We start from the raw sequence: 26,604 nt of genomic DNA, 5'->3' as shown, positions 1-26,604 counted from the left end.
GCTGCAGAAACTCAACCTGGAATTTCCACAGTCTGTGTTGGCCTTTAAATTACTTGACTGTGCTAGAGTGAGCAACATGGATAGGCTCCTGGTTTTGACAGGAGTTCAGTTTGCGGATAAGGATACCTTATTCGATCAGATGACAGAAGCTTTAAAAAAGTTTCTGGGGAAGCATTCAATTCCGATGGCTCTGATGACCTAAATAGGTCAGCCTGCAATAAAGCAGAATATGGAAGATACACTACTAACAGGATGGCAAAATCTTACGGCTATGAACAGGTTCCAAGACTATAGAAGGAGATCGAGACCTGGAAATTATGAAGGCAGAAACCCAGTTAGAACCTACAAGAGGACGAAGAACCCCAGAAATGCACGTGGCATGATAAATGGATGTTTTCGATGTGACTCTCAATACCATTATGCTTCCAACTATCCAACATGTTATATTAGTGTTTGAAGCGACACATGAAACGGAAGAGTCAGAAGAGGAAAACGATAGTGACCAGAAAGAAGGGATTGTCCTATTAACAAGCAGTTTTACGCCGGTAATGAGGGTGTTGGTTGCAGAATCCTTCAATTGTGCTGTATTGGACAGTGGTTGCACATCTACTGTGTGTTGAATTGACTGGTTAAAATGTTACCTGGACTCCTTGAATGCTGAAAATCGTAACAAGGTTAAGGAATTAAAAAATTCCACAAGTTTCAGGTTTGGGGATGATAATACTCTGAAGTCGCTGAAAAGAGTGGTGATCCCTTGCAATATTGCCGGAGTGAATCATTTGATTAGCACGGATGTTGTATCAAGTGCGATACCTTTGCTTCTGAGCAGACCGTCGATGAAGAAAGCACACATGAAACTGGATATGGATCAGGATAAGGCAACAGTTTTTGGAAAGACGGTGGACTTATAATTTACACAGTCGGGACACTATTGTATTCCATTACTGACAAATAATATTTCAAGTAGAGTTAAGGATGTGTTAATGGCAGTTGAAAATGGGACTTCAGCTGATACAAAGCTTGTTGTATTAAAACTGCATAGGCAATTTGTGCATCCGTCTCCTCGGAGGCTGAAAAATTTATTAAAGGATGCAGGGATGAGGGATGAAGACTATACTAAACTGATAGAATAGGTTAGCGATCGCTGTGAAGTTTAGGTTAGCGATCGCTGTGAAGTTTGTAGGAAGTACAGAAGGACACCAGCACGACCGATAGTAACCCTACCTTTGGCCAGGGATTTTAACGACATTGTGGCCGTGGACCTTAAGATCTGGGATAAAGCCAATAATGTATTTATTTTGCATTTTGTAGATTTAGCAACCAGATTTAGTCAATCATCGATTGTACGAAGTAAAGAAAAGCGAGTAATTCTGGATCAAATCGTGGAAAAATGGATAGGGACAGGAATGGGCCCACCGGCAAAAATCCTTTCGGACAGTGGGGGAGAATTTGCTAATGATGAGTTTAGGGATATGTGTGAAAACATGAATATCACAGTTATGAATACAGCTGCGGAAAGCCCATTTAGTAATGGTGTCTGTGAAAGTAACCATGCTGTAATCGATGACATGCTCTCGAAAATTTGGGCAGATAGACCGAATTGCAGGCTAAATTCAGCTTTAGCATGGGCAGTACATGCAAAGAATTCATTGCAGATGGTTTGGGGCTATAGTCCCTGTCAAATAATGTTTGGTAGAAATCCTAAAATTACGTCCATTGTGGATGACCAGCCTCCAGCTTCGGAACAGGCCATGTTTCGAAAAGGACAAATGCCAAAAGTTGGTACAAAAGTGACATACTTGCCTTAAGGGTCTAGTCAATGGAAGGATTCAACTGTTATTGGTAGAGCAGGGAAGGCCACTGGAAAGTATAAACATTGGTTGAATGTACAGCATCCAGGGGAAGGAGTCCAGACAATGGATTGGGAACACAAAAGTTCAAAAATGGTGGGCACAGAAATGTAGTGCCAGTCAGAGAGTACATCGGACAGTGAACAGGTCCGCAAGATAAGGTCGAGAACTACTGAAAGGACATCCCACAGCAGAAGGGAAAGATCAAGCAGTAGCAGTACAAAACGAGATACCAGGCGGGAGAGGGGACGTAGTTTGTAGTTTATCAAGGTCTCGGAAAAGGAGTAAGACTACAAATACTAATAGGTGTAGGAGCCCACGTTCACATGAGATTTTGGTGGCTTCCAATAAATTAGATTTAAAAAGTTATCAAAGGTGCCAAACAGCAAGAACTGCATAGTTGGAGTGAATTTGGGGTATACACGGAAGTACCGCAAAGGGGACCAAGAGCTCTATCCCACTGATGGATTTGCACGGAAAAGGTTCTTCCGGATGGAACTTACAAGGCAAAGGCCAGGCTTGTGGCAAGGGAATTTTAAGAAAACTTAGAAGATCAGGATTTAAGGGTAGATTCACCTACGGCAGGAAAGGCTATTTTAAAGATGATCTTGGCTCTATTATCCACAAAGGCATGGGAATGCTAATTTATAGATATAAAAGCTGCCTTCTTGCAGGGGCATCAGCTCCAGAGAGACATATTTCTCCGTCCTCCTAAAGAGGCAGCTAACACAGAAGGGGTACTCTGGAAGTTGAACAAAAGTGTTTATGGATTAAATGATGCGCCTAGAGTCTGGTATTTTTTGGAAAGGTCAGTTTTGTTAAAGTTAGGCTGCTGCCAGTTGAAAGCAGATCCAGCAATGTTTCACTGGCACGATAAAGGAAATCTTTCTGGCATCTTTGTGGGATGGAACTAGTGATTTCGAAGCTATTGTAATCTCTGATTTGAGGAAACAATTCAGGGTTGTAAGTCAGGCTTCCGGTGCATTTAAATATATTAGACTGGAAATCGGACAGACTAAGTTAGGGGCAACTTTACGTCATCAATCTTATTTGGAAAGCATCAGTCCAATAACAATTAGCCGTGGCCGGGTTTCACAAAAGGACGCAATGATTTCAAAGATGGAAAAAGAGCATTTGGGCAACTGAATTGGTTAGGTAGATAGACTAGACCGGATGTGAGTTTTCATGTCTGAGAGTTGAGTACAAAAATGAATGATCCCAAAGTGGAAGACATAACAAGAGCAAATAAAGCATTGGTCAAACAAAAAATGCAGTAGTGTGTTTTGAGGTTCCCGGTTTTAGGTGACCATAGGCACTTGAAACTCATAGTTTATAGTGATGTGTCCTATGCAAATTTATGTGATAGGGTTTCAAGCGCAGGAGGTTTTATAATTTTTCTTTTGAGGAACAATGGTAAAAGTTGCCCTCTTGTGTGGGAAACAAAGAAAATAAGGAGAGTGGTCAAAAGCACTTTGGCTGCTGAGACATTAAGCCTTGTAGAGGTGGTGGATATGGCCTCTTGTATATCTCAGATATTTACAGAAATTTTGGGATTAGGAGATTTGGGTAATATACCTATTGAATGTGACATTGACAATAAATCCCTGTGGGGAAAATGTGCACTCTACAAAAAGTGTCAATGAAAAAAGGTGAAGGACTTCCGGGTGCGGCTATGCTGAGCTAGGTTGCACATTCGGTAGCTCCTGCTTGGAATGGACTTTTGGGCTCTTTTACAGGGCCCCCACGGCATTTGTTTGACATTTCCCGGTGTGGCAAGAAGACTGCAACATTCCCCTGACCGTGTCCCCCAGGAATGTTATGTCTTTTGGCTACCAGACCCGGCAGAAACAGTAAAAGATTTGGCTGCAACAGGATAAACAGAGCCTCTTCCAGCATGCAGGCGGGGGAAGGGCAAGCATAAAGCTGCAAGCTGACCGGAGGGCCTTTATCAAAAGTGAATTCTAACAGCAGAGGGGACAACTGTGAAAAGATCTCACCAAGGCCAGTGAAGAAGCGGGGACGAGGCTTCCGGTAGCGGCCATGGAGGAGGAGGTCACGCATTCGGCAGCTCTCGTCTGGAAGGACTCTTAGACCTTTTTCAGGAGTTTCCACAGACATTTTGGGGCAGATTGGTGAAGCGAACACTGCCAAAAGGATTCCCCCTCGAGACTTTTGGGCTCTTTTCAGGGCCCCCAAGGGCACTTTTTTGACGTTTCCCGGTGTGGGAAGGAGTTAATAATAGCTCCTCGTCAGTATATGGCTTTAACTAGGAGCGGGGTGACAAAAAAGGTGGTGGTGGACCAGAAGAAGGGAGGGAAGGAGGACAAAATGGCGGCGGGCGGAGACCAGGCAGCATGGAGGCAGTGGGCGGAGGAGCAACAGGAGGGTATCCAGCGCTGCCTCAGAGATTAAAACGGACCTGCTAGAGCCGATGAAGGCTTTTATTGATAAGCTGCTGGAGACACAGACGGCCCAGGGGGTGACGATCCGAGAGGCTCAACAAAAGATCTCTGACAATGAGGACGAGATCTTAGTCCTGGCGGTAAAGGTGGAGGCGCACGAGGCGCTCCACAAGAAATGGCAGGAGCGGTTCGAGGAGATGGAGAATCGGTCGAGGCGGAAGAATCTGAGGATTCTGGGCCTCCCGGACGTGGGGGCCTATGTGGTCACCATGTTAAACTCGCTGATGGGAGCGGGGTCCTTCCAGGGGCCCCTGGAGCTGGAAGGGGCCTATAGAGTGTTGGCGAGGAGGCCCAAGGCTAACGAGCCTCCGCGGGCGGTGCTGGTGCGGTTCCATCGGTTCGTCGATCGGGAGTGTGTGCTCGGGTGGTCCAAGAAGGAGAGGAGCAGCAGGTGGGAGAACGTGGAGGTTCGGATATATCAGGACTGGAGTGCGGAGGTGGCGAAGAGGAGGGCCGGGTACAATCGAGTGAAGGCGGTGCTGCACAGGAGGGGGGTGAAGTTTGGCATGTTGCAGCCTGCGCGATTGTGGGTTACCTACAAGGACCGGCACCATTATTTTGAGTCTCCGGAGGAGGCATGGGCCTTTGTTCAGGCCGCGAAGCTGGACCCAGACTGAGGGTCGGGATGGGCGATTGGGGACTGCGGTGGATAGCCTATTTTTGGTTCGGGGGGGGGGGGCCTTTGCATTGTTTTGGGTTTCTTTTTCTCTGTGTTTTTCTCTTTCGGGTTGGGGAGGGTGGATGGGGCGGGTTGGGCACTGTTTTGGTTGGTGGCGGGGCCTGGGAGGTGGAGAGCGTGGTTTTTTTTCCCGCACCGAAGACTGGGGGGTGCGGGACCGGGGCGGGGAAGCGAGGATTGTTTCCCGCACTTAGAACGGAGGGGGAGAGCCTGTGAATGGGGAGCGGGAGAGGAGGGTGTGCCACAGAATGGGAGGAGTCGAAGGGGAGGCGGGAGTGGCCGGGGTCAGCAGGAGTCAGCAATGGGGGGAGTAAACCAGCTAGGATGGGTCCTAGCTGGGGGGGGGGGGGGGGGGGGGGGAATAGAGTTGCTGCTGCTAAGATCAAGGAGGAGCTGGAGCGAGTGGGGTGTGTCGCGACGGGGGTATGCCGCTGTGTGGAACGGGCCGGGTGTGGGGTGCGGGCGCGTGGCTGGCCGAGGAGGGGTCATGGCTAGTCGACGGGGAGGGGGGGCGGGTAGCCCCCTGATCCGGCTGATAACCTGGAATGTAAGGGGACTGAATGGGCCGGTTAAGCGGGCCCGCGTGTTCGTGCACCTGAAGGGGCTCAAGGCGGATGTGGTTATGCTCCAGGAGACACACCTGAAGGTGACAGACCAGGTAAGACTGAGGAAAGGGTGGGTAGGTCAGGTGTTCACTCGGGGCTAGATGCCAAAAATCGAGGGGTGGCGATCTTGGTGGGAAAGAAGGTGTTATTCGAGGCGTCGAGCATTGTGGCAGATAATGGCGGTAGGTACATAATGGTAAGTGGTAAGTTGCAGGGAGAGAGGGTGGTACTGGTCAATGTGTATGCCCCGAACTGGGACGATGCGGGTTTTATGCGGCGTATGTTGGGTCGGATCCCAGACTTGGAAGTGGGGGGCCTGATAATGGGGGGAGACTTTAACACGGTGTTGGATCCTGCACTGGATCGCTCCAGGTCTAGGACGGGTAGGAAGCCGGCGGCGGCTAGAGTGTTGAGGGGATTTATGGACCAAATGGGAGGGGGTGGACCCTTGGAGATTTGCAAGGCCAGGGGCTAGGGAATTTTCATTCTTCTCACATGTCCATAAGGCTTATTCTCGAATCTACTTTTTCATTTTGAGTAGGGCGCTGATAGCGAGAGTAGAGGATACCGAGTATTCGGCAATATCCATTTCGGACCACGCCCTGCATTGGGTGGACTTGGAGATGGGGGAGGAGAGGGACCAGCGCCCGCTGTGGCTCTTGGAGGTGGGGCTGTTGGCGGACGAGGAGGTGAGCGAGCGGGTCCGAGGAAGTATAGAGAGGTACTTGGAGACCAACGACAATGGGGAAGTCCGAGTGGGGATGGTATGGGAGGCACTGAAGGCGGTGGTGAGGGGAGAGCTGATCTCCATCAGGGCCCACAAGGAGCGGGGCGAGAGGGAGAGGCTGGTGGGGGAGATGGTGAGGGTAGACAGGAGGTATGCGGAAGAACCTGAGGAAGGATTGTTGAGGAAGAGACGCAGCCTCCAGGCCGAATTCGACCTGGTGACCACCAGGAAGGCGGAGGTGCAGTGGAGGAAGGCCCAGGGGGCGGTCTACGAGTATGGGGAAAAGGCAAGCCGGATGCTGGCGCATCAGCTTCGGAAGCGGGACGCAGCTAGGGAGATCGGGGGAGTTAAGGACAGGGGAGGGAGCGTGGTGCGGAGTGGGGTTGGCATCAATGGGGTCTTCAGGGACTTTACGAGGAATTGTACCGATCCGAGCCCCCACGGGAGGAGGGAGGGATGGGCTGTTTCCTGGACCAATTGAGGTTTCCAAAGGTGGAAGAGGGACTGGTGGCGGGACTGGGGGCCCCGATTGGGCTGGAGGAGCTGATCAAAGGGATAGGAAGCATGCAGGCGGGGAAGGCACCGGGGCCGGATGGTTTCCCGGTCGAATTCTATAAAAAATATATGGACCTGTTGGGCCCGCTGTTAGTTAGGACCTTCAATGAGGCAAGGGAGGGGGTGGCTTTACTCCTGACGATGTCCCGGGCACTGATCTCCTTGATCCTGAAGCGAGACAAGGATCCCCTGCAATGTGGGTCTTACAGACCGATTTCCTTGCTAAATGTAGATGCCAAGGTGCTGGCGATGGTCTTAGCCATGAGGATTGTGTGCCGCAGATCATCCATGAAGACTAGACGGGGTTTGTGAAGGGGAGACAGTTGAACACTAATGTGCGGAGGCTTTTGAACGTTATCATGATGCCGGCGAGGGAGGGGGAGGTGGAGATAGTGGTGGCGATGGACGCTGAGAAAGCCTTCGATAGGGTAGAGTGAGGGTACCTGTGGGAGGTGCTGAAGAGGTTCGGGTTTGGGGAGGGGTTTGTCAGGTGGGTTAGGCTGTTGTATGAGGTCCCGATGGAGAGTGTGGCCACAAATAGGAGGAGGTCCGAGTACTTTCGGTTGCACCGAGGGACGAGACAGCGGTGTCCCCTGTCCCCCCTGCTCTTCGCACTGGCGATTGAACCCCTGGCTATGGCACTGAGAGAGTCGAGGAACTGGAGGGGGTTGGTGCGGGGTGGGGAGGAGCATAGGGTGTCGCTTTATGCGGACGACCTGCTGCTGTATGTGGCGGACCCGGTGGGAGGAATGCCAGAGGTAATGAGGATGCTTAGGGAATTCGGGGACTTTTCTGGGTACAAGCCCAATATGGGGAAGAGCGAGCTGTTCGTAGTTCAGCTCGGGGACCAGGAGAGGGGGATTGGCGAGCTCCCACTAAAAAGGGCGGAGAGGAGTTTCAGATAGTTGGGGGTCCAGGTGGCCAGGAGCTGGGGGGCCCTGCATAGGCTTAACTTTACAAGGCTGGTGGAGCAAATGGAGGAGGAGTTCAAGAGGTGGGTCGCGTTGCCGCTGTCCCTGGCGGGTAGGGTGCAGTCAATCAAAATGACGGTGCTCCCAAGGTTTTTGTTCCTGTTCCAGTGCCTCCCCGTGTTTATCCCGAAGGCTTTTTTCAGGCGGGGTGGACCCCATTACGGGTGAACCACTGGTTCGCCCCAGGAAGAACAGGTGGAGGGTTTTCGGGGTGGCACAGGGCAGGCATACGAAGGTTGGGGGACCTGATTGTGGACGGGATGTTCGTGAGCTTGGGTGAGCTGGAGGAGAAGTACGGGCTCCCCCCCCGGGGAACACCTTCAGGTACTTACAGGTAAGGGCGTTTGCCAGACGGCAGGTGGCAGAATTCCCACGGCTACTGCCACACACAGTACAGGACAGGGTGCTCTCGGGGGGGGGGGGGGGGGGGAGAGAGATCTCGGAAACTTACCAGGTGATGCAGGAGGAGGCCTCGGTGATGGAGTTTAAATGTAAGTGGGAGGAGGAGTTGGGAGAGGAGATCGAATAGGGGACGTGGGCAGATGCCCTTGGGAGGGTGAACTCTTCCTCTTCATGCGCGAGTCTCAGCCTCATACAGTTTAAGGTGCTGCACAGGGCACACATGACCGGGACAAGGATGAGCAGGTTCTTTGGGGGTGAGGACTGATGTGTTAGGTGCTCAGGGAGCCCAGAAAATCACACCCATATGTTCTGGGCATGCCCAGCGCTGGAGGAATTTTGGAAGGGCGTAGCGAGGACGGTGTCGAGGGTGGTAGGATCCAGGGTCAAACCAGGCTGGGGGCTCGCAATATTTGGGGTGGCAGAGGAGTCGGGAGTGCAGGAGGCGAAAGAGGCTGGAATTCTGGCCTTTGCGTCCCTGGTAGCCCGGCGAAGGATTCTCCTTTAGTGGAAAGATATGAGGCCCCCAAGCGTGGAATCCTGGATCAGCGATATGGCAGGGTTCATTAAAATTGGAGAGGGTGAAATTCGCCTTGAGAGGGTCGGTACAAGGGTTCTTTAGGCGGTGGCAACCGTTCTTAGACTTTCTGGCAGAACAATAGACATTGGTCAATGGCAGCAGCAGCTCGGGAGGTGGGGGGGGGGGGTTTACTTTATTTTTGTTTATGTTATTTACACTGGAGGGTCTGAGGGGGTGTATACACCTGTTGACTTAAGTCGGGGTGTTAATGTTAATTTATTATTTAGGTACAGAGGGGGAGGGGTTTGGGGGGTTGCTTTTTTAGATTGTGTTTTGTACTCAACCATGTTGGGTTCTTTTTTCTTTCTCATTTTGTTATTGATATTTTGTGAAAACCTTTAATAAAAATTATTTAAAAAAAAAAAAAGGAAAAAGGTGAAGGATAGACATCGTATGTTTGAAGCAGATGTTGGACAGAGGGGAAATAGCAAAAATTAAATGGGTCGATAGTAGCTATCAATTGTCACTGTTTTACAAAAAGAGGGGCGAGCTCACAGAAACTTTGGGATATTGTTAATGTAGGGTGCCTGTTTCTGTGACTGTATTTTCTTCTTCCAAAAATGAAAAAAAAGAAGGGGGAATATGCATGTGTATTTTTGAGTTTCTTGTAAATTTGTTTTCACCTAATTATTTTTTTTCTCCAAGGAAGGGGAGACTGTTAAGTAATGGGTTAAGAGACATTCCAATTAGTTGACTCATTTATGTTAAGTATCCAATAATTGACACTGATATGTAAAGGGGCTTCAGGTGGCCTTTGTGTCAGGTGATGTGATGTTCGAGTTTTGTGCAGAGTCTGTTAAAGTGAAATAAAGGTGTTGGTGAAAAGGAGCAGAACTTTTGACTCTTTATACAACAGCAGCTAAACGTCGTAACACCCCAAATATTGCCAGTTCTGGACTCTGAGTTACCCTCCCTTCCAGGACTTCTGACATAACGTCCGCAAATCCCTGCCAGAATCCCCTCAACTTCGGACCTGCCCAGAACATATGTACATGGTTAGCCGGGCTACCCCCCACACCGTCCACATCTATCCTCCACCTTGTCAAAGAACCTGCTCATCCGGGCTACCGTCATGTGGGCCCTGTGGACCACTTTGAACTGGATCAGGCTAAGTCTGGCACAGGATGAAGATTTATTGACCCTCTTCGAAGCTTTTCCCCACAGTTCAATTTCCAGCTCTCCTCCCAGCTCCTCTTCCCACTTCCGCTTCACTTCCCTGATCGGGGCCCCCTCCCAATCCATCAACTCCTTGTATATCTCCGAAATCCTCCCCTCTCCAACCCCAGTTTTTGACATCACCTTATCCTGTAGTCCCCTCAGGGGGAGGCAAGGAAAGCTAGGAACCTGCCTTTGTACAAAGTCCTGGACCTGAAGGTATCGAAATCCATTCCCGCCCGGTAGCTCAAACTCCTCCTCTACTGCCTTCAAGGTTGGAAAGCCCTCCTGGATAAATAAATCCCCAAATCTCTCGATCCCTACCTGCTGCTACCTCCTTAAGCCCCCATCCAGCCTCCCCGGGACAAACCGGTGATTGTTACAAATTGGAGACCACACTGACGCCCCCTCCAATCCCATGTGCTGCCTCCATTGCCCCCACACCCTTAGGGCTGCCACCACCTCAGGGCTTGTAGAGTACCGAGCCGGCGAGAACGGCAGGGGCGCCGTCAGTAAAGCCTCCAAACCCGTACGCTTGCCGGATGTCGCTTCCACTCGCTCCCAGGCCGACCCCTCCCCCACTACCCACTTCCTGACCATCGATATGTTGGCCGCCCAGTAATAATTAATAAAGCTTGGGAGGGCCAGGCCCCCCTCTCCACGACCCCGCTCCAGGAGTGCCCTCTTTACTCCCTGGGAGTACTCTCCCCGCCCACCCAAAACCTGTAATCGCCACGCTCATTTTTCTAAAATAAGCCTTTGGGACAAAAATCGGAAGGCATTAAAAAAAGAAAAGCAGTCTTGGGAGGACTGTCATCTTCACCATCTGGACCCTTCCCGGTAGCGTCAGCGGGAGCATATCCCACCTGTCGAAATCCCTTTTCATTTGGTCGACCGCTTTGCCCAGATTTAACTTGTGGAGCTGCCCCCACTCTTTAGTCACTTGAATCCCTAAATATCTAAAACTCCCTGCCACCGCTTTAAAAGGTAACTCCCTCCGTCTCCTTTACTGCCCCCGTGCCTGGATCACAAACATCTCGCTCTTTCCCATATTCAACTTGTAGCCTGAAAATCGCCCAAATTCTCCCAGTACTCCATGATTTTGGTCACCCCTCCCACTGGGTCCGTAACATAAAGCAGCAAGTCATCCGCATAGAGAGAAACCCTGTGCTCCATCCCCCCCCCCCTCCTCCTCACTATCTCCCGCCACGCACTCGATGCTCTAAGGGCCACTGTTAAAGGCTCTATGGCCAGGGCAAACAGTAATAGGGAGAGCGGGCAGCCCTGCCTTGTCCCTCTCCTGAGATTAACATATTCTGTCCGGGTTCGGTTGGTTCTCACATTTGCCACCGGGGCCTGATATAACAGCCGGTCCCAGTCCACAAATCCCCGCCCGAACCCAAACCTGCTTAAAATATCCCATAAATATGTTCACTCCACCCGGTTGAAAGCCTTCTCCGCGTCCATGGCTACTACCACCTCAGCCTCACGCCCCTCAGCTGGCATCATTATACATTAAGAAGCCGTCTAATATTGAACGTCAGGTGCCTGCCCTTCACAAATCCCGTCTGATCCTCACCTATTACCTCCGGGACACCGTCCTCTATTCTGCTGGCCATGATATTTGCCAGTAATTTAGCATCTACATTTAAAAGGGAAATTGGTCTGTACGATCCACAGCTCTCCAGGTCCTTGTCTTGATTCAGGAAGAGAGATTGAGGCCTGTGATAGTGTTGGGGGAAGCACTCCAACCCCTTGGTTTCATTGAAAGCCTTAACTAACAGCGGTCCCACTAGTCCCGAAAACATTTTATAAAAGTCCACTGGGAATCCATCAGATCCCGGGGCCTTACCTGATTGCATTGCCCCCAATCCGTCTATCACTTCACCAAGCCCAATTGGGCCCCCCAAGACTTCCAGCAGCTCCTCATCTACCTTCAGGAACTCTAGCCCCTCCAGGAATTGGTTCATTCCCTCCTTCCCCGCAGAGGGTTCCGACTCATATAAATGACTATAGAATTCACGTAACACTCCATTAACCGCCCCCGGGTCCGTCACTACTTTCTCCCTCACATCCTTAATTTTCCCTATTTCTCGCCACCTCCTGCTTCCTCAGCTGATGTGCCAACATTCTGCTAGCTTTCACCCCATATTAATATACTGCCCCATTTACCCTCATCAGCTGCCCCTCCACCTTGCCTGTGGAGAGGAGCCCAAAATCCATTTGAAGTTTCTGACCCTCCTTCAGGAGCTCCTCATTTGGACACTGCGCATATCTCCTATCCACATGTAAGATTTCTTCTACTAGGCTGTCCAGCTCCGCCCGTTCTGCCCTTTCCCTATGGGCCCGAATCAAAATATATTCCCCTCTGATGTCCGCTTTCAGTGCCTCCCACACCACCCCAGCCGCGGTCTCTCCTGTGTAGTTGGTTTTTATAAAGCCCCGAATGGCCTCCCTCACTCGCTCACATATCTTGTCGTCTGCTAACAGCCCTGCATCTAACCTCCACTGTGGGCGCTGAGAATTTCCCGTGTTCACCTGTAGGTCTAGCCAATGTGGCGCATGGTCCGATACTACGATTGCTGAATACTCTGTGTCTACCACCCCCGCTAACAATGTTTTGTCCAGTATTAAAAAATCAATCCTGGAGTATGCCTTGTGCACATGAGAGTAGAATGAATATTCCTTGGGGCAAGTACATTACTAATAATCAGAACGGGGAAGTCTCTCCTGCCACGTTCTGGGAGGCACTGAAGGCTGTGTTTCGGGGAGATTTTGTAGGCTATAAGGCAGGGAAGAGAAGGCGGCCAGGCAACAACTGATCAACTCCATCCTGGAGGTTGACAGAAAGTACTCCGAGGCCCCGGCCATAGAGAGGAAAAAGCTGCAAATGGACTTTAACCTGCTATCCACCAGGAAAGCAGTGTACCCAACTCCCCCAGACACAGGGGACCTTCTCCGAGCACGGGGAAAAGGCTGGCCACCTACTGGCTCACCAGCTGAGAAAGCAGGCACCCATGAGGGAGATAGCGCAGGTGAAGAATAGCAGAGGCAGGCTGGTAACCGAGCCAAAAAAATTCAACCGGGTGTTTGAGACCTTCTACCGAGGGCTGTACACCTCCGAGCCCCCTGACGGGGGCGCGGGGATGAAACGGTTCCTTAATGAACTGGACATGCCAGTTGTGGGGGACTATAGGTGGGGATAACTGGAAGCACCAATAGGTCTGGGAGAGATCATGGAGAGCATCAGCTCCATGCAGGTGGGGAAGGGGTTGGGACCCGATGGGTTCCCGGCGGACCTCGATAAAAAGTTTGTGCCAGCCCTGACCCCACAGCTAAAGGATATGTTCGCAGACTCGTTAGCGAGAACCACCCTGCCTCCTACGCTAACACAGGCCACGATACCGCTGATCCCCCAAAAAGACAAAGACCCGAAGGAATGCGGATCATACAGACCCATTTCGCTGCTTAATGTAGATGTGAAGATACTCGCAAAATTCCTGGCCAAGAGATTGGAGAACTGCATACCGGAGGTGGTCGCAGAGGATCAGACTGGCTTTGTCAAGGGTAGGCAGCTAACTGCGAACATCAGGCGGCTGCTGAATTTAATAATGACCCCTCCCGGGGAGAGAACACCAGAGGTGATCATCTCTCTGCTTGCAGAAAAGGCCTTCGACAGAGTCGAGTGGAAATACCTCTTTGAGGTACTGGAGTGGTTTGGGCAGGGAACAATGTTCATCTCCTGGGTGATACTCTTGTACAACACCCCCAAGGCGAGCGTTTGGACCAATACCACCAGCTCTGAATACTTCCAGCTGCCCAGAGGCACCAGGCAGGGATGCCCACTGTCCCTGCTCCTGTTCGCCCTGGCAATTGAACCCCTAGTGATCGCTCGGCGAGACGCGTAAAGCTGGAAAGGTATACAAAGAGGGGGCAGAGAGCACAGATTTTCACACTATGCGGATGACTTGCTCCTCTATGTCTCGGACCCACAGAACGGCATGAAAGCAATCAAGCAGTTCCTGGAAGAGTTCAGAGCCTTCTGGGCTTACAAATTCAATCTGGGCAAGAATGAGGCTTTCTCGGTGAACCCAAACAGGGAGGGATAAGAGCTGGAGGGACTTCCATTCAAATTAGCCCAAAACAAATTCCGGTACCTGGGGATCCAGATAGCCCATGACTGGACTCGGATCTACAAGTGGAATCTGACCAGTCTGGCTGAGGAAGTTAAAAAGGACATACAGAGGTGGGATGCACTCCCGCTCTCCCTGGCGGGGGGAGTGCAGACGGTCAAAATGACCATACCTCGTCTTGTTCCGATCCATACCGATCTTCATCCCTAAGGCCTTTTTCCTTAACATAGACAAAATTAGCATGGCATTTGTGTGTGGGGTGGGAGGGTGGGGGGGGGGGGGGGGGGGGGGGGTACAAACGTAAATCGACACTGCATAAGAGGAATAATATGGGCAGTCTGGCCCTGCCGAGTCTACAATACTACCACTGGGCAGCCACGGCAGAGAGGGTGAGGGGATACGTGGATACGTGAACCCAATATGGAATGGATGAGGATGGAGGAGCTATCCTGCAAGGGAACGACGCTCCGGGCCCCTCGCCACAGCAGCGCAGGCCCCCCCCCCCCCCCCCCCACCGCCGACAAAATACACATTCTGCCCAGTGGTGGTAGCCACACTAAAGACATGGAACCAGATGAGGCAATATTTTGGTCTAACCGAGATGTCCCCCATGGCCCCCATCTGCGGAAACAACAAATTCCCACCAGCCATGCTCGACCACACTTTTAACAAATGGAGACAGGACGGGGGCGCTAGGACGCTAACAGTCAGGAACTTCTACATAGGGGACAGACTAGTGACCTTGGGCGGACTGACGGAAGACCTGGCACTACCGACAGGACAGGAACTCGGACATCTACAAATGAAACACTTTTTCGCAAGGAGACGGCAAATTAACCCAGGGCCTAGAGAGAGACAATACCAGAGGAACTGATAAACATGGACAGTAAGAAGGGGGGAAATGGGGGAGCATCTATGGACAGTTACTGGATAGACAAAGCCAGACGGAAATGGAAGGATGAACTGGGGACGGAAGTGGGTCGGGGACTCTGGAGCGAAGCACTGAGCAGAGCCAGCTCCTCCTCCTCCTGCGCAAGACTAAGCCTCATGCAGTTTAAAGTGGTGCACCGAGCACACCTGACCAGAACCCAAATGAATAGGTTCTTCCCGGAGGCGGAAGATAAATGTGAACGGTACCAGGGAGGCCCGGTCAACTACGCCCACATGTTCTTGGTTTGCCCAGAGTTGCAAGGTTCTGGACAGCCTTCTTCGAGGCGATGAGCAAGGTTGTGGGGTGAAGTTGGAGCCGTGCCCGAGAGTGGCAGACTTCAGGGTATTGGAACAGCCAGAACTACATATGGGGGAAGGAGCCAATGCTCTTGCTTTTGCTTCCTTAATTGCACGCCGAAGAATCCTGCTCGGTTGGCAATCAGCAGCACCACCCACAGCTGCAGACTGGCTGTCAGACCTGGCACAATTTCTTCACCTGGAGAAAATCAAGTTCACCATTCAAGGGTCGGACAAGGGCTTCCACAAAGCATGGGGGCCATTCATCGGCCTGTTCCATGACCTGTTCGAGGCCAACAGCGACTAGGGAAAGAGAGGGAGATGGGGGAGAGCAGACAAGAACGCATACGATGACGAGATACAAAGGGGGGAGGAAATGAGGAGGGAACCCAATGGAGCCACAGAGAGAAACATTGGAGAGAACAGGGGGCTGGGAGGGGGCAGAAAGCCCCCTCCCGCAGAACCCACAAGGTCAATGACAAAAGCCGCAGAAAAGAGGAGAGGAGCTCAGCAGTAGGGTACCCAGGGCGGAAGATGGGGCTACCAACCAGGGGACCAGGAGGGGTTAAGGGGGAGAACGGGGAGAATGTATGATAAGAAATATATATGTAAATAAGAAACTGTACAACATGTAAATACCAGGCACACCATTCATTAAAAGTATAATTCTGTAAAATTGAAAAACGTCAATAAGAACATTTAAAAAAAAAAAAAGTAGTGTGCTCTTTCCAAGGGCTGGTGCAGACTTGATGGGCCGAATGGCCTCTTTCTGCACTGTAAATTCTATGATAGATTTGAGCCATTGGAAGAGCTCACTGGGTTACTTATTATCCATGATGTTGAATATCCATAGGGTTGAACCAGATCAGAATGGTGGCTAATCTAGTCCTTCCCAATTTAGAAGAAAAATGGTAAATAGTAATTTTCAAAGCTGCTATTATCGTGTCCCTTTTTCTCTATCTGCTTTTCCCAGTGTTACATGGACGACGAAACCGGAGCCCCACTAGATGCATTGGCTCCCACAAGTGTTGTGTTTTGTCATAAAAATGAATGCCCTGCCACCTTTGTGTCTGAAGTTCTCCGGAAACATGATCCTGCATTTTACAAAGCCATCCAGGATGGAATTGACGCCGTCAACAGCAAAGCCACATCAAATGCTCAGAAAATTCAGAAGTGGGTCATTTTGGAAAAGGACTTCTCAATTATTGGAGGAGAATTGGGTAAGATAATTGCTGATCTTCATTCATTATCATTATAAACAGTAAGTAATGCAACAGCAGTTGTTTTCTTTGAAATGGCCACAATTATGAAGAGTAATAGACTTTTTGTTATCAGACCTGGGCAAGGCTGCAAGTATTGGCTACCCTGAGAATTTGGTAGAAAGCTTTGTTTTTTAAACAGTGGCCAATAACTGGTGAACCCATAGTGGTATTGGTTTGGGAATTATTGGGCTTTCATAGGGAAAAAAAATCATAGAATCTCTACATTGCCGAAGGAGGCCATTCAGCCCATTGAGTCTCTGAAAGAACACCCTACCTAGGCCCAAACCCTCACTTTATCCCCGTAACCCATAATCCCCGTAATCCAGCTAACCTGCCCATCTTCGGACTGTGGGAGAAAACCGGAGTACCCGGAGGAAACGCACGCAGACACGGGGAGAACGTGCAAGCTCCATACAGACAGTGATTCAAGGCCGGAATTGAATCCGGGTCTCTGGCACTGTGAGAAGGCAATGCTAACCACAGTGCCACCCCTAATTGCATTAGTTGTAGGATCGGGCACAGATCAAAGGTGATTGACAAGAGAAGCAGTGATGATATGAGAAATCGGTGAGTGCTCAAGATCTTGAATACACTGCCTGAGTGTAGGCGGGGGCAGGTTGAGTTGAGGCATTTAAGAGGGACTTGGACTCTTATCTGAAAAGAAAGAACATGCAGAGTACAGGTAGAAGGCAGTGGCGTAGCTCTAGGTAATAATAATAATCGCTTATCATCACAAGTAGGCTTCAATGAAGTTACTGTGAAAAGCCCCTAATCGCCACATTCCGGCGCCTGTTCGGGGAGGCCTGTACGGGAATTGAACCCATGCTGCTGGCCTTGTTCTGCATTACAATCCAGCTGTTTAGCACACTGGTAATTTGCTTCTACAGAGAGTTGTGCAGACACGGTTGATCAAATGGCCTCCGTCCGTGCTGCAACAATTCTGTGACTCTACATGGAATCTGCGGATAAAGCTTGTATTTTTTGAGACACACCATGATTGAAAGGGAAGACTAATAGTTGATAAGGAATTATGACTGAAACTGAGATTTGGGAAACCAACATTTCTGGTTCAAACTATTTAAAAGCCGGGCCATCAGAGCTGGGTAGAGGATGAATCCAATGGTGGAGTACGGATAAGCTGAAGAAGACCGAGGCTAGATCCTGAAGCTGAGAAGAAGCAAATACAGTTTCTGTAGCTGTTTCTGTTACGTACACCATCCCGGCGAGTTGAGGAGGTTCTGTAAACATGTTACATTTTTGGTGAAGACTGTACCCATGGATCTTGGGTTGATTGCACGCTGTTGACATAAATTATGAGTAGACTGTTGAGCAAATTTGTAAGATGTATCTTAGTTGCATCAGCCATTTAACGGGCAATTTAACTTGATTTTTGACTCCCAATTTGCCTGTTACTTCATGTTTAACCCAAGATAGTGTTTGGTTCTTGTAAAGTAAAAATTATTTTGTTTTAAACTTCATTCTTTCAGTAAATAAAAAAGGGTTGCTGATCTTAACAATAATAGATGCATCTACAGTGAGCCCACGAATCTGCTGATTTAAAAAAAAACTTGCAAATTAGTTACAGAAGCTGATCCTGCATTTATGTTCTGTGGAGGCCCTATATTCAGACCGGCACCTAATAGATACTAAATGGAGGAGAGCTGTATAGGTGGTCACTGTCCAGCCATTTAAGGGGGTACATTTTGCATTCTTTAATGTTTCAAATTTTGAAATTTAAAATTTATGTTGTATTCACAGGTCCAACGATGAAACTGAGAAGGGGCGTTGTGTTGAAAATGTACAAAGATATAATTGAATCTTTTTATGTGGATTGAAGTCTTTCTATGGATGGTTAAGAGAGTATACAATCATCCGAATGTTGTTTTAAAATATTAAAGATTGGCAGATTCTAATTGTAATTGTCCAATGTTCAATACGTACAAAGCATTCTATTTTTAAATGAATTATGATTTATTCGAGTATATGAATACTGGAATGAGATGATTGAACAATGTTTGTTGATGGCAGGGGCACTCGCCCAGTTTTTTTACATGGATAAAATTGAATTGATTTCTTCCTGCTTGAATGTTTGCTGCTTTGCAATGCTGGCTTGCTAAAATTGAATGATTTAAACAGTGCGGTTGTTGCATTTTAAGCACTAAATGTAGTTCTGGTCCTTTTTGTTGTGCTGCCTAAACTCATTTTCCTTAAGAATATTTAAATCAATCTACTACCAAACAAAAACAGAAATACTAGACAATCTCAGCAGGTCTGACAGCATCTGTGGAGAGAGAAGAGAGATAATGTTTTGAGTCCGGATGACTCTTTGCCAAAGCTGCAGAGAACTGGAAATGGGGATCAGATTTATACTGTTGTGGGGGGGGGCGGTGGATGAGGGAGGGTATGGAGTAATGGGGCTGGATAAGGGGCCAGGGATAAGTGGAGATTGCCAAAGATGTTGTGGACAGAAAGACAAATGGAATGGAAATGGGGGTAATTAAGGCTAAGAAGGGTGTTGCTGATAGTGGCACATAAAGTGATTAGACTGTGTTAATGGCAGACTACCCAAACAATCTATAGTAATTAAGTAGATTTTCTTTGGTGTACCCTTGCAGGCCACCACAGATATCCAAATTATTCATTTGTCGAGTTTCTTGGAATTCCAATCCAAACTTCAGTTTCAAACAACGCGATAATTTATACTTGCGTTGGAGGCGGTACAATGAAGGTCCATTGGTCCCTGGGATGAAGGGGTTGTCTTATGACAGAAAGGCTGCGTAAATTGGGCATATTCTCTGGAGTTTAGATGAATGAGAGGCAATCTCATTGAAACCTACAAAGTTCTGAGGGGGCTGGATAGGGTGGATGCTGAGATTGTTTCCACCGGTTGGAGAATCTAAAACAGAGGCAGTTTCAGGATTAGTCTCAGAATTAGGGGCCAATGTTTTAGGACTGAGACGAGGATAAATTACTTCAAAGGTAGTGCATCTTTGGAATTCTCTACCACAGATGCTCCATTGTTGAATACATTTAAGACTAGGACAGATTTTTGGTCTCACGGGAAATTAAGGGGGGGGGATGCTGGGCAGGTGGGAAAATGGGAGATGAAGCCCAGGATCAGACATGTTCATATTGAATGATAGAGCAGAATCAATGGGTCATATGGTCTACTCCTCCTATTATTACCTAAATGGGGAGAAACTTTAAAATGCTTTGGTTTCTGGCCTTTACATGAACATTTCTTTGGATTGTTAATGTTTAATATTTCTGATTAAAATTATGACATGTGTAACATCTTTTCGTATCCTTCTAGTATCACTGGTTGCATTCAACAGTTCAGGCAGCCAAGTTAGAAAGGAGCAAATGGTGCCAGTTGATCTTCTATGGAAGGAATGCTTGTGCTAGGTAGTCTTTTCTGCACATCACATTTATTCACTGTTGCCCCGTCAGCAATCTGGATGGGAAAAATTACAGGCTTGCTTATTACTCTTGAAGGACAAGTATGTTTTATGTTAAATTGGTCTATCATGTCCACTAATTGTCACATGGGGAGAATATATCAAGAAACCTATATTCACAAAATTAGCTTGTTTCCTTTGTTGGTTGCCGTGACTCCCAAAAGTGCTGTTCAGAAATTACTCTACATAGCTAAATATTCTCATCCTACTTCAGTACATCAGCTTTTGTCATTAATGAAGGATGGGCTAAAGTTTCAAATGACATTCCCAGCCATGGCCTGTGTGTCTAAATGTGTCAAACTATAGCCAGCCACTTAGATTTGGATTTTCTCAGTTGATTACGATCACGACTTTGGGCTCAATTCCTGTTCAGGGTCCCAGAAGTGGCTGGTGTGGGATATCAGTTACGGTCATCCCAGAAGCAGTCAACTAAGAAACTGCCTGCTGAAGTCCCGTCCAATTAAGGATGGTGGACAGACCACGGAAGTGGGAGACCTAATCAGAGCACTCAAATGATGTCCGGCTGGCAGCCCCACTGAGAATCCCGCCCAGGAGCTTGGACCATTTCTGGGTCCTGACCCACTCACTTCTGCAGTGGGGGCGTGCTGGTTTAATCTCACAGGAGGTGTGGTCCAGTGAAATTAACAATCAAAAGCTATGGGTGGCATGGTGGCTAGCACTGCTGCCTCACAGCTCCAGGCTCCCGGATTCAGGGAGTTCAAAGATGTGCTGGTTAGTTGGATTGGCCATGCTTAAATTGCCCCTTAGTGTGCAAAAGGTAGGGTGGGGTTACTGGGGTTATGGGGACAGGGTGAAGGTGTGGGCTTGAGTGGGGTGTTCTTTCCAAGGGTCGGTGCAGACTCAATGGACCGAGTGGCCTCCTCCTGCCCTGTAGTTTCTATGAACTAAACCAATCATGGACATGAACAATGAGGAAAAGGCCCCCCCCCCAACCCCGAGCCCCCACTATACATGTGTCAACACCGATCCCCCCCCGCCCTGCATGACCCTCGCCCTCTTTCTCTCCCCCCCCCCCCCCCCCCACCCCCCCCCCCCCCCCCCCCAACCCCACACAGGCCTAATCATGTGTGTTACAGGACCTGCAGGTGATGAGGCAGGCCCATCTAGCGTCCCCAGCCAGTGCCACAACCAGAGCTCCCCCATTGCGTGGAGCAGTGATGAGGATAGCAGCTCAGACACCAGCCCTCCGCCTGAGAATCCGGAGGCCGCAGAGCTCGAGTCGAAGGATGACACTGATTTCCTGTCACAGCTATCTCCAACACCCTCCACCAAGGGGGGCACGGTAGCATAGTGGTTAGCACAGTTGCTTCACAGCTCTAGGGTCCCAGGTTTGATTCCCGACTGTCTGTGCGGAGTTTGCACTTTCTCCCCGTGTCTATGTGGGTTTCCTCCGGGGGCCCCGGTTTCCTCCCACAGTCCAAAAATGTGCAGGTTAGGTGGATTGGCCATGCTAAATTGCCCTTAGTGTTTAAAAAGGTTGGGTTGGGTGGGGTACTGGGTCACAGGGATAGGGTGGGGGTGTGGGTCTAGGTAGGGTGCTCTTTCCAAGAGCCGGTGCAGACTCGATGGGCCGAATAGCTTCCTTCTGCACTGTGAATTCTATGATTCTATCCCAGAAGCACTCACCTCAGTTGGGCACTTTGGTGAAGAGGCTCCTGGGACACTATCTGGTGCTCACCACACAGCTGATCCGGTACAGCAGGTGGAGGTAGGAACTCGGAGGGCAGGCCGACCCCAGGAACTAACTGCCATCCAGTTGGGATTCAAGCTTCTGGAAAGGACAGTCCTATCGATTGTGGAGATGCAGTCACAGAGCCAGGGATACATGAGGGATTATCAGTGAGCATCCAGTACCTGCAGGTGCAGTTGGAGTAGTCCAACCGCGTGCAGCAGCAGGAGGTGGTGCTGACAATGCATGCCCCCCAGGCCAACACTGCATAGGTGGCGTCCACGCTGGAGGTATTGTTATGATGGTTTTGGCTATGGATCAGCATGTCCAAGGCCTGGGGCATTCAATGCAGGCGCTAGCTTCAGACCCAGGGCAGGGTTGCCGTCTCACAGGTAACCATTTGCAAGAGCCACCTGGACATTGTAGCGGCACTCCTGAGCATAGCCCAGTCACAGTAGGCCATGGCTGGGAATGTCGGTGGGCATTGCCCAGACACTGGCTGACGTGGCTCAGACACAGAGGGAGGTGGCCCAAACCCAGAGTGAGATGGCACAGTCACTGGCTGATGTGACACTGGCCCAGAAGGTGGTGGCACTGTCAAAGGATGATGTGGCACAGTCCCAGATGGAGATGGTCCACTCCCTGTGTCCCATGGCCGCGAGCGTGTGGACCCTGGTCATGACCAGAGTGGGCCTCAAGGACTGGCAATTGGGAAGCCTCAGGGGGGGGCCTGTGCTGTGATTCCCACAGGGGAGGTGCCAAAACACCGCAGCACCTCCCCTCCTGTCCCTCGTGCATCCCGTGGACAGCGGGCAGCACCACGTTACCTGGGCACACCTCTCATCCAGGCCCGGTCGCCCCAGAAGACGCCCGCCAATGGGGGACCCAGGTCGCAGGGCAGGAATCGCAGCAGACTGCCTCCACTCCTGCCATCTGGGGAACCACCTAAGCGTAGTGTTGGGGTTCGTGAGGCCAGAAAGTTAGACACCAGTTAAGTTGGCACAGTGCAGGGTACAGTTTAGTTATAGGGGCCAGGGTATATTTATATATATATATATATATATTTGTGCACGTTTAACACCTGTTACCACTGTTACAACTTGTCTCGGTGCTCTCTCTGATGGATGTGGATTGGCCAGAGGGAGGGTGGGGAATGGGCAGACATTGTGGGCGGCCTGTAAAAGTTCAAAGTAACTGTCACCTTGACGGCCAGCGGCAGCGAGTGTGCTCCCCCATAGCCCTGCAGTGGCAGGTGCGTCATCATCTGGCAGATATGTTGCACGGTCTCTCTGTTCAGCTGGAGTCTTCGACGGCATGCACGGTCCGGCAGGTCCTCGAATGACAGGCAATGCTGGTACACATGAGGCCTCTTGCGCACCTCCTCCTCGGCCTGTTGGGCAACTCAATCTCCATCCTAGACGGCTGCCACCTGTCCCTCACCCCGCTGCTGCAGCTTCCTCCTCGAGCAGCTCCAGCTCGTACAGCCGCAGGGTATCCCCCAGCACAGCAGCGACTAGCAGGAAGGCCACCATTGCTGGTTGATTCCCAATATCCATTGTCTGCAGGTGGTGAAAGACTAACCAGTTGCGTACCGCTGTGCCCAGCCAGGTCCAATGGACCCTGCGGACTCCCGCATATCCCCCCATGGGCCCTTCGGTGGCCAGCATTCCGGGGGCCTCTGGCCCGGGCTCCCATCCCTGATGCCAGAGGTACCGTCAGCTGGCACTGCCCTTGTCAGGGATATGCTCCGTGGCACCTGCCCAGGACCCCCATAGGGGCCACAGTGGGCATTGCCCTGGGTGGGCCACCAGCGCGTGAGTAGTCAGCGAGGTGCGCAGCAAGATGGTCGTGGTAATGGCAGTCCAGGACTGGACACCGCTCCAATCCCGTGGGAGACCAGCCTGGAAACCGCTCCAATCCCGTGGGAGACCAGCCTGGCCAGTGTCCGGTTGGCAGCACAAGTGAACTGCACCGTTGGGAACTCAGCCCATCAGATAAGAATCGTGGAGGCCTCGGAGAAAACGGGTCGGGCTTGCTAATGATATGCAAACTGTGTTTACTGTACGGACATTCCAGTACGTATTGACGCCGCTGTTTTAAAAAAATAAATAAACGTTTTATTGAGGTATTTCTTTGGCATTTTAACAGCAACAGAATCAACAATATACATAACAAGGAAAATATATACATAGTGCAAATTCCACCTCCCCCTCCCACAGGTCTTGCCATCACTTACCCCCCTAACCTATGCTAACCTAACCCCCCCCCCCTTCTACTGACCATTAGTTCTCTGCGAGGAAGTTGACGAATGGTTGCCACCTCCGGGCGAACCCCATCAGAGACCCTCACATGGCAAACTTAATTTTCTCCAAGCAGAGGAAGTCTGCCATGTCTGAAAGCCAGGTCTCCGATTTCGGGGGCTTTGAATCCCTCCATGCCAGCAATATACTCCGAGCTACCAGGGAAGCAAAGGCCAGAACATCCACCTCTCTCTCCTCCTGGATTCCCGGGTCCTGCGATACCCTAAAAATCGCCACCTCCGGACTCATTGCCACCCTCATATTTAATACCTTAGACATGGTGTCGGCAAACCCCTGCCAAAATCCCCTCAGTTTTGGGCATGCCCAGAGCATATGGACATGGTTCGCACAGCTATCCTCCACCCCAAAGAATATGCTCATCCGGGCCACTGTCATGTGAGCCCGATGAAGGTCTTTAAATTGGATCAGGCGGAGCCTAGCACATGTTGCAGTCGTGTTGACCCGACCCAACGCGTCTGCCCAGAGGCCCTCCCCTATCTCTCCCCCCAGCTCCTCCCACTTTTGCTTCAGCTCCTCGGTCTGCATCTCCTCCGACCCCATAAGCTCTTTATATATGTCCGAGACGCTCCCCTCTCCTATCCATCCTCTAGAGACCACCCTGTCCTGAATCCCCCTCAACGGCAGGAGTGGGAAGGTTGGTACCTGCTTCCGCAGAAAGTCCCGTACCTGTAAATATCGGAATTAATTTCCTTCAGCCAATGCAAACTTCTCCTCCAGCGCCCTCTTACTCGGGAATCTTCCTTCCAACAACAAGTCCCCCATCCTCTCAATCCCCGCTCTCCGCCAAATTCGGAACCCCCCATCCATCCTCCCCAGGGCAAACCGATGGTTATCACAGATTGGAGACCACACCGATGCCCCCTCTGCTCCCACATGCCGCCAGGGGCGCCGTCACCAATGCCCCTAAACATGCCCTTACAAGAAGCCATCTCCATGCGCACCCAGGCCAGCCCACCCCCCACCAGCCACCTCCTAACCATGGCAATATTAGCCGCCCAGTAGTAGTTGCTAAAATTTGGCAGCGCCAACCCTCCATCCCCCGCGATTCCGCTCGATCATTGCCCTCTTCACCCGCGGGGCTTGCCCCCCACACAAAGCCCACGATAATCTTGTTGATCCGCTTAAAAAAGGACCGCGGGATGAAGATGGGGAGGTACTGGAAAGCGAATAGGAACCTCGGGAGGACCGTCATTTTTACCGACTGCACTCTACCCACCAGAGACAACGGGAGCGCATCCCATCTCTGGAAATCCTCCTTCATCTGGTCCACCAGTCGGGCCAAGTTCAATTTGTGTAGCCTTTCCCAATCCCTCGCCACCTGGATACCCAAGTACCTGAAACTGTCCCCCACCACTCTAAACGGCAGTTCCCCTCGTCGCCTCTCCTGACATCTCGCCTGAACCACAAACAACTCGCTCTTCCCCATATTAAGCTTATACCCCGGAAACCGGTCGAATTCCCCGAAGATTCCCATAATTTCCCCCATCCCCTCCATTGGGTCTGAGACATACAACAGTAAGTCATCCGCATACAGCGAGATTGTGCTCCACCCCCCTCCCCCTCCCCCCTCCCCCCCCCCCCCCCCCCCCCGGACCAACCACTTCCAGCCCCTTGAGGCCCTCAGAGCAATTGCCAGCAGCTCTATCGCCAGCGCAAACAGCAGTGGGGAGAGGGGACATCCCTGTCTCGTCCCCCGGTGTAGCCTGAAGTAGTCCAAAGTCGTCCTGTTTGTCCGTACACTAGCCACGGGAGCCCGGTGCAGCAACCTAACCCAGTCAATACCCTTCCAAACCCGAACCGCTCCAGCACCTCCCATAAGTAATCCCACTCGATTTGGTCGAAGGCTTTTTCTGCATCCAGCGCAACCACCACTTCAACTTCCCTGCCTTCCGGGGGCATCACGTTCAGCAACCTTCTTACATTGGCCCCCAGCTGCCTACCCTTAACGAACCCTGTCTGGTCCTCCCCTATAACGTCCAGTACACAGTCCTCAATCCTAGAGGCCAGAAGTTTGGCATCCACGTTCAGCAAGGAAATCGGCCTATAAGAACCACACAGCTCCGGATCCTTGTCCCTTTTCAGAATGAGCGAGATCATGGCCTGTGACATCGTCTGGGGTAGAACCCCTCTTTCCTTGGCCTCGTTAAAGACATTCAACAGTACCGGCCCCAATATTCCGGAGAACTTTTTATACAACTCGACTGGGTACTCATCTGGTCCCGGGGCCTTACCCGACTGCATGGCCGTCAAACCCTCCACTGTCTCCTCCATTCCGATCGGGGCACCCCGCCCTTCTACCAGCTCCCACAGCCCTTCTACCAGCTCCCCAACCAACTTCGGGAAAGTCAGCCCATCCAAAATGTGCCTCATCTCCTCCGGCCCGCAGGGCGTTCCAACCTGCTATAAAAGTCCCGAAAGATCTTGCTCACCCCTGCCGAGTCCCCAAGTAAGTTCCCATCCCCGTCAACAACTTTCCCTGTTTCCCTAGCTGCTTCCCTCTTTCTGAGCTGCTGTGCAAGCATCCTGCTGG

General features: G+C 50.6%; 1 protein-coding gene across 4 annotated transcripts in view; it reads left to right on the top strand.

Annotated features, from left to right (window-relative positions):
- The window catches only part of LOC140409078 (long-chain-fatty-acid--CoA ligase ACSBG2-like), a 278,888-nt gene extending 258,987 nt beyond the window's left edge, over positions 1–19,901 (top strand). For all 4 annotated transcript variants that reach the window (XM_072497172.1, XM_072497171.1, XM_072497170.1 and 1 more), the window contains 2 exons: positions 16,317–16,563; positions 18,364–19,901. In XM_072497172.1, the coding sequence (XP_072353273.1) occupies positions 16,317–16,563; positions 18,364–18,440 (324 nt within the window). In that variant the 3' untranslated portion in view covers positions 18,441–19,901. The remainder of the gene's footprint in view (positions 1–16,316; positions 16,564–18,363) is intronic.
- The last annotated feature ends 6,703 nt before the right edge of the window (positions 19,902–26,604 follow it).

This window comes from Scyliorhinus torazame, chromosome 3 (genome assembly GCF_047496885.1).
Source record: "Scyliorhinus torazame isolate Kashiwa2021f chromosome 3, sScyTor2.1, whole genome shotgun sequence".
Lineage (NCBI taxonomy): Eukaryota > Metazoa > Chordata > Chondrichthyes > Carcharhiniformes > Scyliorhinidae > Scyliorhinus > Scyliorhinus torazame.
This window is presented reverse-complemented; position numbering and strand designations above follow the sequence as displayed.